Genomic DNA, 15,049 nt, shown 5'->3' with positions numbered 1-15,049 from the left:
AATACTATACATTTGGATTATCAGCTCTTTCCATGTGCTTAGATGGTAATGGATGCTCACACCATAGATCCTCAGCTTAGGAGAGATCATGAGCTCCATGTGCTGTGCCTAACCCCCACAGGAAGTTGCATGGGTGTGACCTCTCTAGACAATTCACATCAGAGGTCACAGAGTAATCACAGAGAAAAATTGGTGACAGACAATGCATGTAAAATACAATACATTATTCCAACACAGACTAGAGAAGAAAACTTAGCTGGAAAGGTGAACGTTTCTTTTCTTTTTTTGAGGAAAAGGCCTCGAGAAGCCCCTACTTTATTTTTGATAGCGGAGGCTGGACTTCTTCATCATTGGCCTTAAAAACCTCTGGCAGTCTAAATTGTCTTTCTTGCCATCTTAATATAAAAAAATAATTTTTTTAAATCACTTAGCTTAAGGAGCAGCTTTGCCTTGCTTGCTCTTCTGCTTGTTATTTTTTCTTTTTTTTTTCTTTTTTTCTACAAGCAAATCGATCCCTCAACCACCTGGAGTACTAACCACAGCCTACAGTGGCCAGCGTTTCGATCTCTGCCTCAGGGTTGTGGTCTCAGTTAGTGTCTAATGAGAAAAAAAACAAGTTAGATACATATTATATTCACTGAATACAACTTCTCTTTAAATAATACCTCCTTTGTGGTGAATCAGCGAAAGACAAGTGAATAAAGATGGCTGCTCTGATATAAGGAAACGTCAGATGCTATACTTTCCCCTGGGCCAATCAGTGCTGAATTATACGGGGGTGTGTATATAACCTTTAAACTTCTAGATAGAAATAGCAACGCACTACCATATAGTCAGGGAGATATGCAGTTCATGCCTACAGATGGTCATAGTACATTGAAGCAGATGATACTTCAGTAAAAATGACTCCATTCAGTTTTCCCATTAAGTCCCAATACCAGTTTTTTACACCTTACCTAAGATGCACAAAACCCTCATAAATCCATGGGGGCGCCCCATAGTCTCAGGAAGAGGATCTTTACTGGAGCCCCTCTCCATATATATAGACACTTATCTTCAGCCACTTGTACCCTCAATAAAATCCTATATAAGGGATTCTACACACTTCATGTAATTATTAGACAATTGGAAAATTTCCTTGCAGGATATTTGGCTGGTCACCCTGGATGTTGTTTCTCTCTATACGTCCATCCCCCAAAATGAAGCTCTTGAGATTATTGAGTCACAGCTGCGAGGTTCAGATGACTACATTGATAGTACGATTGGCCACTGTGGCCATGAAGAGAAACTATTTTCAATTTGACAGAAAAAATTTTCAGCAGATTTCAGGAGTTGCGATGGGGGCCACTTTAGCACCCTCTGTAGCAAATTTGTTTATGTCATGCTTTGAGGAGAAATTTGTGTATCCATGTCCATTTTGGGGACACGTAAAACTATGGACTTGGTTCATAGATGACGTGTTCATGTTATGGCAAGCTGATTTATCTACACTTACTGATTTTGTCCAATATTTGAACACATGTCATCACATGTCATCACCCACCTGCAGGACTTGAATGAGATCAATTTTCTCGATATAAATGTGATAAAACAAGCTTCTGCATTCAGAACAACAGTACACCGATAAAAGGCGGATGTTAACAGTTTACTACAGTACTCTAGCTGTCATCCACGATGTCTGAAGGACAGCCTACCCTTTTCGCAAATGTTGCAATATCGTCGCATCTGCTCAGAAGAACAGGATTATAGACGAAAAGCGAAGGATCTTAGGGAACGATTACAAAAAAGAGGATATCCCAAGAAAGTGGTTAAACAAGCTTATCGCAGAGCTAAATACAATCATCGAGACCATTTGCTACATCAATCTATGTGTACACAACAGACTGAAGAAGATATTTTTACTACTACTACTACTATTTAGCATTTCTATAGCGCTACAAGGCGTACGCAGCGCTGCACAAACATAGAAGAAAGACAGTCCCTGCTCAAAGAGCTTACAATCTAATAGACAAAAAATAAAGTAAGCAAATCAAATCAATTAATGTGTACAGGAAGGAGGAGAGGAGGGTAAGTGAAGGCGAGTGGTTACAAGTGGTTATGAGTCAAAAGCAATGTTAAAGAGGTGGGCTTTCAGTCTAGATTTAAAGGTGGCCAAGGATGGGGCAAGACGTATGGGCTCAGGAAGTTTATTCCAGGCGTAGGGTGCAGCGAGACAGAAGGCGCGAAATCTGGAGTTTTCAGTAATGGAGAAGGGAACAGATAAGAAGGATTTATCCATGGAGCGGAGTGCACGGGAAGAGGTGTAGGGAAGGACGAGCGTGGAGAGATACTGGGGAGCAGCAGAGTGAGTACATTTATAGGTTAGTAGAAGAAGTTTGAGCAGGATGCGAAAACGGATAGGGAGCCAGTGAAGCCTGAGGTACGCCGACAGGCAGAGGGATAGAAGTAGAAGAGGATCCACCAGAGTGAACACTAAAGGTGCAGAGGGAGAGGTAGGAAGAGAACCAGGAAAGGACAGAGCCCTGGAATCCAAGTGAGGACAGGGTATCGAGAAGTATGCTGTGATCAACAGTGTCAAAAGCAGCGGAAAGATCAAGAAGAATGAGGATGGAACATTGACCTCTGGATTTAGCCAGTAGTAGGTCATTGGAGACTTTAGTAAGCGCAGTTTTGGTTGAGTGGAGAGGGCGAAAACCAGATTGTAGTGGGTCAAGAATAGCATGTGAGGAGAGAAAATCAAGGCAGTGGTGGTGAACAGCACGCTCAAGTAATTTGGAGAGAAAAGGGAGGAGGGAGATGGGTTGGTAATTAGAGGGACAAGTAGGGTCGAGTGAAGGCTTCTTAAGGAGAGGTGTGACCACAGTAAAGGCAGTAGGGACAGTTGCAGTGGAAAGTGAGAGGTTGAGAATGTGACAGATAAAAGGAATAAGAGCAGGTGAGATGGCATTAAGAAGGTGGGTGGGAATGGGATCAGAGCAACAGGTGGTACATTTTGAGGAAGAAAGGAGAAATGTAGTTTCCTCTATAGTAACTTCAGGAAAGGAGGAAAAGGAATGAGGGGAAGGAGAGAGAGGGGAATGGACTAGTGGAGGGAGAGGTGGCGAGGTAGAGAATTCAAGGTTTATCTTTTGAACCTTGTCGTGAAAGAATTCAGCAAGGGTCTGAGGAGATAATGAAGGGAGAGTTGGGGGAGGGGCACCTTGAGGAGAGAGTTCAATGTGGTGAAGAGGTTAGAGCCAAGAGAGTTGGTCAGTTGGATATAATAATCCTGTTTGGCGCGTAAAAGAGCAGATTGGAAGGAGGTCAGCATGAACTTAAAGTGTAAGAAATCAGTAAGGGCCCGAGATTTCCGCCAGAGGCGTTCAGCGGAGCAGGTACATGAATGTAGGTAGTGGATATTAGAAGTCAGCCAAGGTTGGGGTTTTGTACGCCTTATAGGGCGGGTCATCAAAGGTGCAAGTGTGTCTAAGGCAGAGGATAAAGTATTGTTGTAAGTAGAAACAGCCTCGTTGATAGACGTGGATGGTGCCACAGTAGAGAGGAGGTTTGAAACATGGGAGGATAGAGATGAAGGGTCAATATCGTGAAGATTCCTAGGTAAATTAGATAAGATAGGACGGGACTGGGAGGAGGGAGGAGATTTAAGTGTGAAAGTTATAAGATGGTGATCAGAGAGGGGAAGATCAGAGGCAAGGAAACTAGAGGGTGAACAGTTGGAGGAGAAGATGAGATCAAGACAGTGACCATTTTGATGAGTGGGGGAGGTGGAGCATAGTTGGAGATTAAAGGAGGATGTTAAAGCGAGTAACTTGGAAATATAAGAGTTGGAAGGATCATTAGCAGGAATATTAAAGTCACCAAGGATGAGAGAGGGGGAGGAAGGATCATGGAAGAAGACAAGCCAGGCATCAAAGTCACTGAGAAAGGATGAAAGGGACTTATCAGGGGGGACGATAAATGACCGCTATTCGAAGAGGCAGAGGAGAGAAAAGGTGGATAGAGTGGACTTCAAAGGAGGAAAAACAGTGAGATTGAGGTGGAAGAAGGGGTTGAAATCTGGAGGAGGGAGAGAGAAGTAGTCCAACACCACCCCCGCGACCAGCAGGGCGAGGAGTATGTGAAAAAAGATAACCGCCATGGCAGAGGGCTGCAACTGAAGCAGAGTCATCAGGGCAGAGCCAGGTTTCTGTTATGGCGAGCAGATGGAGGTGACGTGAGATAAAGAGGTCCTGGATATAGGGGAGTTTGTTACAGATAGAGCGGGCATTCCATAGGGCGCAAGAGAAGGGCAGAGAAGAGGAGGGGAGTAGAGGAATAGAGATGAGGTTAGAGAGGTCGCGGTGAGATCTGTAGAGTTGGGATAATAGTTGGTGAGGAGGGCCAGGATTGGGATTGATGTCGCCGGCTGAGAGTAAGAGAAGGAGTAAAAGAGAGAGAAGGAGAGTAGGAGAGGTGTGGCCACGAAGGCGTCGAAAGTGAGAGGTATTTAGGTGGAATGGGGAAGGCAAAATGAAGGGAAGAAAGAGACGGAGATTAAAAGCCAAGAGGGAGGAAGAGGGTAGGAGAGAAGGTGAGGTGATGAAGTCAATGGATGGGCAGTGTGTTCCTGTAGCAGAAAGAGGTAGGGGGTGAGGGAAAAGATTAGGAAGGGACAGGGCTAGGAAGAGAATGTGAATAGGGGCCATAAACGATTGAGGTACTTTAGCAACTAGGAAGAAGATTAGATATAAAGAGAAAAATGCCCCACCTAGAGCAGAGGCCCTGAGTGGATCGGAGTGGACCTGGGTGTCACCCCGGAGAAGACTGTAAGGATATGCAGATGAGCTGCAAGTCCTCCACAGCACCTGAAAAGCAGCCGGTGGTAGAGCTGGGCACCTCTCAGATATTTTTACTTGTGTTCTCAGATTTACTACTCAAGCTAATGAAGTTTCTAAGATCATAAGAAATCATTTGAACATCTTGCAGACGCTGTCAGCCTTTTCAGACACACGAGTAAGATTTGCTTACAGCCACCCGAGGAATCTGAAAGAGATATTGTGCCCATCACTGTTACCAGCTCGTTCTGATGAAATACAAATCTATAATGGTCACAGGAAATGTAATGATTGCTGTATGTGTCAAAATATGTTGGAAATACAACAATTTGAACATTCACTAACTGCAAGAACTTATACTTTAAGAACTAATACAGATTGCAAATCGGATCACGTGATTTATTATATATTATGTCCCCGCAATAAAACATATGTGGGACAGACCACTCGTCCCTTATACATCCGTTTGATTGAGCACAGAAGCACGATCAAAACAAGGAAGCACACTTCATCATTAGCAGTGCACTGTGAACTGTTGCAACATACGTTTTCCCAACTAAGGTGTTTTGTTTTGCAGCAGATTGAAGAACCCCGGAATCGTATTAGAGCAAATAGAAAACGATTATTGCTTCAAAACGAACAGCGCTGGATTTTCCGGCTTCAGTCCCTAGCCCCGATGGGACTTAATGGGAAAATTGAATGGAGTAATTTGTACTGAAGTATGATCTGTTTCAATGTACTATGACCATCTATAGGCATGAACTGCATATTTCCCTGACTATATGGTAGCGCGTTGCTATTTCTATCTAGAAGTTTAAAGGTTATATACACCCCCCCCCCCCCCGTATAATTCAGCACTGATTGGCCCAGGGGAAGGTATAGCGTCTGACGTTTCCCTATATCAGAGGCAGCCATCTTTATTCACTTGTCTTTCGCTGATTCACCACAAAGGAGGTAATATTTAAAGAGAAGTTGTTTTCAGTGAATATAATATGTATCTAACTTGTTTTTTTCTCGTTAGACACTAACTGAGACCACAACCCTGAGGCAGAGATCGAGACGCTGGCCACCGTAGGTGGTCGAGAGATTGAGTGGCTTGTAGAAAAAAAAGAAAAAATAACGAGCAGAAGAGCAAGCAAGGCAAAGCTGCTCCTTAAGCTAAGTGATTTTAAAAAATTATTTTTTTATATTAAGATGACAAGAAAGACAATTTAGACTGCCAGAGGTTTTTAAGGCCAATGATGAAGAAGTCCAGCCCCCGCTATCAAAAATAAAGCTGGGGGCTTCTCGAGGCCTTTTCCTCAAAAAAAGAAAAGAAACGTTTACCTTTCCAGCTAAGTTTTCTTCTCTAGTCTGGAGAGGATATACTTATGTAATTATATATCCCTACAGTTATATATATTGTTAAAGTTATACCCAGATTTCAGTGCTGTGCTGTACCTAGATACCAGCATTGAAAATTTGGGTATAAAGCTAGTTATCTGAGTATTGCCAAAATTCAAAGCCAGTATCCAGTTATTATGTAGGCAAGTTTGGACAGCTATTTTGCTGCCCTAATTTTCCTGGATAGATATCTGGGTACCAGTGATGAATGTCGGCTCTACTCAGATACTTCTGGCTTTGCTCCAGCAAAGCTGATCAGTGAGGAGAAGTCATATTGCCAGCACTCTCTGTTCTTAATAAGGGCAAGTGTGATTTCAGAACCCCTTTAGTTACTACCTCTAAATCAGCCTGCAGTAGGTGAAATGGTGCCATGTTGGGTTATTTTAATAAAAGCATGCTCTACCACATCTTCTGTGATCCATTTTCTTGCTTCACTACTATGATCTATGGATCATACCTGCCTCTCTGTGTTGACATCATATGATGGAGATAACAGGCATACAGATCTGCCTCATGCATATTCATTAGGGATATCCTGAAACCCCGACTGGCTGGTGGTCCCACATAATGCCACCGATGGTTAGCAAAACATTAAGCGTCGCCACCTGAATATTGGTCCCGAGGTTTTAATTAATTCTGTTAGAGCAAGCAATTTGTAACACAACAGTCCAAACTCCATCCTTTTATGTGATAAAATAGAAAAGTTACAGAAGTTCAAACATGTAACTTTAGCAGACTACTGATGGACCCATGACATGAAAAATCGCCCATTCTCCACATTTTGGATATGCTACTTTAGCCACCTTTTCCCAGAGATGGTTACATTTATATAATTAACTTCAGGAGTTAACCAAATAAATCTTCTTTTTTAAATTTCCCAGGCTTCTTACTCTTTTGTTATAGAAGGGGCGAAAGGCATGGCAGGGGTGCAGTTATAATTTAACCAGATAATACCGATATTCAGCGCTATGGAGTAGATTCTATTTATGATGCCTAAAAAATCGGCACAGGCATAGTGCACAGAATATGCCTAAATTTAGACATGGTTTATAGAATATGCCCAGTGCCTGTTTACTGTGACTATATTTAGTCACGGCCATTTACATCAACTGAAACCTGGTGTAAATGCCGACACCTAAGTTACACATGGAACAGGCATATTCTATAACCCTGCACATAAATTCTAGGAAGGCCCAGGACCTGCCCATGCCCCTCCCCCCTTTTCAGATATGCATCTTAGAATTTACACACATCACTTTATAGAATACGCTTAGAAAGTTGTGCGTGTAAATTCTAATTAAAGCCAATTAATGTCAATAATTGCTTGTTAAGTGGCTATTATCAGCACTGATTGGATTAAGCCAATTAAGTTGTGTGCACAAATCAGAATATGACCAGATTTGGGCGTGCAACTTGAGTTGCACTATATAAAATTTGGGGGGTATTTGGATAAATGCCACTGATTCATAGCTAGAGTCATTAAATTACATTTTGTTCTGTTAGGCTTTCACAGCTGGCGTCACAAATGTTGCAGTTGTCCAGGTCTTGCCACATCTGAGTAAGTGGAACCAATGTTTCAGCCATCATGCTGTGGCTTTCAGACGCATCAAGACCCAGACAACTGCAACAAGACAGTTAAGCATAACTGGATAACTTACCCGGTTATCTTTAACGGGATATCCCACAGCTGAATACTGAATTTATAGAGTTCATCCTATTTCCTTCTTCATGCCACTCTTGCTGCTCTCAAAGCTCATTATTTTTATCCCAGTTTTGTTCCTTCTCAGCACAGAAGGTTGTGAAATATAATTATCCATTTCTACAGGACCTAATGTTTAGTTTTCTTTTAGGAATATATTGGAGCATGTGTGGTACTAATAGCAGCCGTGGCTTCCATTACCAATTCCTTATACTATGAGCTGTCTTCTGGGCTTGTCGGCTTAGGCCTCACCTATGCTCTAATGGTAAGTGTCAATGAAACTGATTTCAGAGAAGGAGAGTGTGATCTCATGAATAAACGTATTGAGGCTCTTCTGTTAAAAATAATTGAAGGAGATTGTAGGTGATGCTCCTCTTCTCCTAATTTCCCAGGACTCTGTTCCTCCAGATGCACCAGGGGCTGCTCTTCTCTCCTTCCCTTGGCTTAGCCCAAGCCAGAAGAATAACAGAGCAAGAGTCTTTTCCTCTCTTGGTAGAGTTCACTATGAGAAGTTGTTTGAACTACCGTTGAGGAAATAAGGCAGAAAAGGAGCTAATCTTTGCTCTTCATCCAACTTTGGGCAGGAGAAAGAGGAGTGCTGATGGTAGAAGTACAGCCAGCTTACATTTTCACTCTCCATGGGTTGGATAGGAAGCTGGAGAGCGGAAACAGTGACAGATTTTTTTTTAATCCCACTAGGCTACAACAGACTTAAGGGATAGTTAAGCAGCTTGTTGACATCATAGAAGACATGATGCCACGAAAGGTGCTTCATTCCCTTTTAATTTCTTCTGCTGCCTTTTCCCTTCATTCCAGGCCATTGGTACCCTTCAGACAGTAGTACCTTTGATGAAGACTGTAGGGTCACTATAGCCCTGATGAGTTGCCTGAGGTCACAAAAAATGCTAGTGGAATGGAATTTGAACCCTGGTTTCCCTGGCTTTCAGCCTATTACTTTGACAGCCAGGTCACTCCTTCTCCTGTCTTTTCCACCTCTGCCTCATGGGACCTGTTGTCCTTCCATTCCTTTTTAAACAAGGCTATGTAAAAGCAGGTGCAAAGTCTGCAGGTATATTTGTAATCTCACTCCCCACTGCCTCAAATTTTCATAGGGAAATCCAGTGGGCAATTTCAGAATTACTTTTCTTTGGGTCTGATATTCAAAAGGGTTTAACCAGACAAGAGAGGCTCCTATCTGGTTAAACCCCACTGATCTAGCCAGTCTCAGTTTTTTCAGAATTACAGCTATTCTAACTATTCATTGGGATTAGGTTCCTAGAAAATCCCATAAATACCGAGACCCGAATATGGAACCATTGATCCTATGAGGAAAAGGGAATTAGGTTCCTGTGCAACTCTGTTAGGTAGCAAAAGTGTACACTAAACACCATAAACTCATCATTTCATGTAGCCTTCTTGTAAAGAACAGCTTACTTATTATATTGGTCATTTTATAAATGTGTTTTATACACTGTTTTGGGTTTTTTTGTAAACGTACAGTATGGTAAAATTAGGCCTTACCTGCTAATTTTCTTTTCTTTAGACCCTTCAGATCAGTCAAGACGCTTGGGTTATGCATGTCTACCAGCAGAGGGAGACTGAGAATACCTGAGTTTGGATACTGTATATCTATCCTACACAGAACCCCAGCAGCCATATATAGATAACAAAGCAGAGAAACAAAGAAAAAACACCACAGATCCCTGTACCTGGACACCCCCCATAACAAATAACTGTGCTTCCATAGGTAGACTGCAACCAGCAGACTGACCTGAAAACAGGAACACAGAACATGTCTGGCCCCTCTTTTAAGTACATCCTATATAATAAAATGCACCTCCAACGTTCTGAAGCTGAGAAAGTGAAGCCTTGAAGCATTCGTGCTCCTGCTGTATCCATCTCCTGAATTGACGTAATGTACTTCCGTGTACATCACACACAGCACTGACCAACCGCATGCTACCAGCACAAGGCCCCGCCCCTGCTGCACTCGCCACCATGCCATGCAGGCAGCAGCGAGGTAGAAGGTGGTAGGCAGGTTTCAGCGACGTCACGGTTTTGTACAGCAGGAATACTGGGATTTGTAGGCTGTGCGCACACGGGTTGCTGGCGTCCCTGTGCAGTTCTTTATGACCTCACTGGTGCTACCTGCGTGGCAGCGGAACACTTTCGGCGACCGCAGGTAAGGAATGAGGTCCTGACGGCAGCCTGTCAGTGCTCCAGTCTTTGCAGGGAGTAGAGGCCGGGGTACCTACCATATGACCCGTGCGTGGAAATAGGGCCTTTGCAGTGCAATGCTTGCACACTTTTATGCTGCTATTAGCATTTGATGTCAGAATTCTCTTACAGTATAAAAGTCATGGGTGTAGTGGCCAGCCTTTGTAATTGCACGAGTATTGTGTGTCTCAAAAGTTGTGAGGTGATCCTTTGTGTACGGGGATCCGAGGCTGCTCCAGTCACACACACTCTCATTCTCACATACACACTCTCTCTCTCACAGACACACTCGCACCCAGTCTCACTCTCTCTGTCACACACACACACTCGCACATTCACTCTGTCTCACACAGTCACTCTCACACACACTCTCTCAAACATACACACTCCAAGGAAAGCCTTGCTAGCACCCGTTTCATTTGTGTCAGAAACGGGCCTTTTTTACTAGTAAGTACATAAGTATTGCCACACTGGGACAAACCAAAGGTCCATCAAGCCCAGTATCCTGTTTCCAACAGTGGGGTAATCCAGGTCACAAATACTTGGCAAGATCCCAGAAAAGTTCAATATATTTTATGATGCTTATCCCAGAAACAAGCAGTGGATTTTCCCAAGCCAATTTAATAATGGTGTATGGACTTTTCCTTTAGGAAGCTGTCCAGACCCTTTTTAAACTCCGCTAAGCTGACTCCGCTAAACTGACACTAAAATGAATACTGTAAAAATATTCCTACAATCTACTCCCTCTTACTGATTCACCTAACACTATCCATCCCACTTGCTGAAAATAATATCATACCCATACCCATCATACAAAATCACCAAAGACTGATCAGACACTCTACACCCCACCAAACTGACAACCACCAAATTAAAGGAAGAACACCCAAACATGGACAATACCAACATTACGGAAAGAAAGATCACAAAAAACACACACTATCCAAGGAACAACAGCTAACAAAAATCCATACATTATCAAACTTAGCAAACCCATACCAAAATATCCAAGTGGGCTACATCAATGCTAGGACCGTAGTCAACAAAACAACAATAATATCAGACTGGATCTCGTCAGAAAACCTTGACCTAATCTTCATCAACGAAAATGGATCCGCGATCAAAAGGAGCCCATAATCCTCGACCTATGTCCTCCAGGATATAAAATCAACCATTGGACCAGAACGAAAAAGAGAGGAGGAGGCATAGCTTTAATTTATCGAGACCATTCACTACCGAAACCACTGCCGAATCCTTAACACCCGAACTTGAAATTGCCTCAATTAGAATCTATAATAAATCTTTGGTCGACCATCTGAACTGCGTCCTGTTTTACAGACCACCCGGTAATTGGAATGACAGCCAACCAATCTTCACAGACTTCATCTCAACTACCTGTGTAAACAACACCAACACACTAATCCTAGGTGACATTAATCTCCACCTAGATGACCCCATCTCTACCAATGCATGTGAATGTAAGGACTTCCTACACTCCTGGGATCTCAAATGGCCTCACATGCAAGCTACTCACACCAAAGGACACACACTAGACCTTCTATCACACAAATTGTCCACAGACCATAACCTATTAATAGCAGATATCAAATGGTCAGAAACACCTTGGACCGACCACTACAAACTGAACTTATCACTAAACTGGCGGAAGAAGGGATTAAATTGCATACCAGAACAAACATCATACAGTATGAAAGGGCAAATAGACCCAGAAATATTCTGGCAACAGATATTCGACAACGAATGGACAGCACAAAAGGACGTCATACATTACCTTACTCAATGGGATGATAGATGTAGAAGCATACTAAATGAAATAGCACCCTTAAAAACAAGAATATCAAGAAGACAAAACTCAATACCATGGTTTAATGATGATTTAAAAAGACTCAAAACACAATCTAGGAAACTTGAATGAACATGGAAAAAGAGTTAAGATGAATATACACTCAATGCTTGGAAACAAATACACAGAAAATACAAATATGCAATAAGACAGGCCAAAAGGAACTACTACAAAACCAAAATAGGACCGGATTATAAAGACATGAAGAAATTATTTCATCTCGTAAATAAGCTATTAGACACCACCTCAATCACCACAACCAAACAGACATCCCATCCGCAGACAAATTTGCTAACTACTTTAATGAAAAAATAACAAAATTACGCAGTACACTTCCTCAGCACAACACTGACATCGAAAACTTCATTAATGATCTGGATCTAACTCCTGATGGATGCCCAGCTGACCGTACATGGACAACATTTACTCCCTTCACCGTTAAATCAGTTACACAAGCAATTCATAGGTTCGCCAACACCCACTGCAAACTGGATACCTGCCCCAGTTATCTACTGAAATCCGCCCCTGACCGCTTCATAGCAGACCTTACAACCCACATAAGCTTCATGCTACAACAAGGTCACTTCCCCGAGGAATATGGTAACATCCGTCTCACCCCATTACCAAAAAACACCAAGAAAAACACAAATGATCTCACCAACTACCGCCCAGTTGCATCTATCCCACTAGTAGTCAAATTGATGGAGAGCTTGGTTACCAAACAGCTTACCGACTACATGGACAAATTTTCAATACTACGTGACTCACAATCAGGATTCTGTTCCCACCATAGCACTGAAACTGTCCTAGTCACTCTCCTGGCCAAATTCAAACAGGCAATAGCTACAGGTAAAAGCATACTTCTCCTCCAATTCGACATGTCGAGCGCATTCGACATGGTAAACCACAATATACTAATAAGACTCCTTGCTCACTTCGGGATTGATGGTAATATACTCAATTGGATCAAGGGTTTTCTAACCTCCAGAACATACCAAGTTAAATCAAATACAAACATATCATCACCGTGGAAAGCAGTCTGCGGAGTACCTCAAGGATCACCACTGTCACCAACACTCTTCAACATATTGATGATCCCACTGGCAAAGTCCTTATGCAATCAAGGACTCAATCCGTTCATCTATGCAGATGATGTTACAATCTACATTCCCTTCAGACATGACTTGTCAGAAATAACCAACGAAATCAAAGCAGGTCTGGACACCATGGATTCATGGGCTAACTCATTCCAACTGAAACTGAACACTGAAAAAACACACTGCCTCATCCTCTCATCTAAACACAAGAACAAACCCACAACTATAACCACCCCAGAACACACCCTCCCTATCTCAGTCAGCCTCAAAATACTGGGCGTCACAATCGACCGCAACCTCACTCCGTAACCAGTGGTGTGCTGGTAAATTTTTAAGAACAGGCTCTCTCCCCGGTCCACCTCGGCGCCCCCCCCCCCCCACCTCTGCGCCCCCCCCAAAATTGCAGAGCTGGCCATAGCCGGGGGGAGGGGGCAATGCATTACTCTCTCCAGGAAAAAAAATTAAATGATCCCAGGTTCCAATCTAATTCATGTTTAATATGGGATAAAATGCCATAAATAAGTAAATAAATATAAACTTTTAACGTTCAGCACCTGATTCTCAAAGTGGACATATTCCAAACACTATAATGAAAACAAAATTATTTTTTTCTACCTTTGTTGTCTGGTGACTTTGTTTCTCTGATCATGCTGGTCCAGTATCTGATTCTGCTGCTCTCTATCTGTTCCCTTGACTCCGTTTCCAGGGCTTCCTTTCCATTTATTTCTTTTCTTTCCTCCTTTCTTCTTCATTTCTGGTCCTCCGCAGACTTGACTGTCCAGTGGATCTAGCTTCTTCCTATTTTCTCCATCCATGTGCAGTTTCTCTCCTCAATTCCTTTTCCCTCATCTAATCTCCTTCCTCTATCTTCCCTCCATGTCCAGCATTTCTTCTCTCTCCCTTCCCTCCCCTCCATCCATGTCCAGAATTTCTCTTGCTCTTCCCTCCATCCATGTCCTGAAACTCTCCTCTCTCCCCTGCCCCCTCTCCCCATCCATGCCCAGCAAGTCTCTCCCCTGCCCCCCCTCTACCCATCCATGCCCAGCAAGTCTCTCCCCTGCCCCCCTCTCCTCATCCATGCCCAGCAGGTCTCTCCCCTGCCCCCTCTCCGCATCCATGCCCAGCAAGTCTCTCCCCTGCCCCCCTCTCCCCATCCATACCCAGTGATTCTCCTCCCTCCCCTGCCCTTCCCTCCCGCTCCCATCTGTCTTTTTAAATTACCTCAGTCGAAACCGCTATTTAAAGCCCTGCTGCATGCAGGCCGTCTCTCCAGGCTTCCCCTGCTTGCTTCGGTAATGTTCGTGCCCTTAGTCCCGCCTTCGCAGAAAAAGGAAATATTTCGAAACCTAATACAATCAATGGTTCTAAGCCAAGCAGATTACTGCAACGGAATCTACGTGGGATGTAAAGAACAACTCACAAAAAAACTCCAGACCACCCAAAACACAGCGGCCAGGTTGATATTTGGTAAAACACATTTCAAAAGTGCCAAACCCCTCCGAGAAAAGCTACACCGACTTCCAATCAACGAACAGATCACCTTCAAGATCTGCACCCTTGTCCACAAAATTATATGGGGTGTAGTCCCAGGATACATGATAGACCTCATAGACCTTCCAACCAGAAACAGATCCAGATCATCTCGTACATACCTAAACCTTCACTACCCAACTTGCAAAGGACTCAAATACAAAACAACCTATTCATCAAGTTTCTCCTATATAAGCTCATAAATATGGAACGCACTCACAAAAGCCGTGAAAAGAATCCACGACCACCTAAACTTCAGAAGATCACTAAAAACCAACCTCTTCAAAACAGCCTACACTACAGATCCAACGTAAATCCCCACATCCAGCCACACAACTAAACGAAAGACCGTACTGGACAACATACAACTTCCCTCCTTTCGACCCTAATGGAGCTTGGAATACATCTACCTTATTCGAACACAACATAACCTTGTATCTGTTCT

General features: G+C 43.1%; 1 protein-coding gene across 1 annotated transcript in view; it reads left to right on the top strand.

Annotated features, from left to right (window-relative positions):
- Positions 1 to 15,049, top strand: part of ABCC8 (ATP binding cassette subfamily C member 8) — an 803,652-nt gene that overhangs the window by 729,969 nt on the left and 58,634 nt on the right. Inside the window, 1 exon segment of the mRNA XM_030201075.1 lies at positions 8,048 to 8,161. Coding sequence (XP_030056935.1) covers positions 8,048 to 8,161 — 114 coding nt within the window.

This window comes from Microcaecilia unicolor, chromosome 4, assembly GCF_901765095.1.
Source record: "Microcaecilia unicolor chromosome 4, aMicUni1.1, whole genome shotgun sequence".
NCBI classification, from domain to species: domain Eukaryota; kingdom Metazoa; phylum Chordata; class Amphibia; order Gymnophiona; family Siphonopidae; genus Microcaecilia; species Microcaecilia unicolor.
Note: the sequence above shows the minus strand (reverse complement) of the source record. Positions and strands in the feature narration are given on the sequence as shown.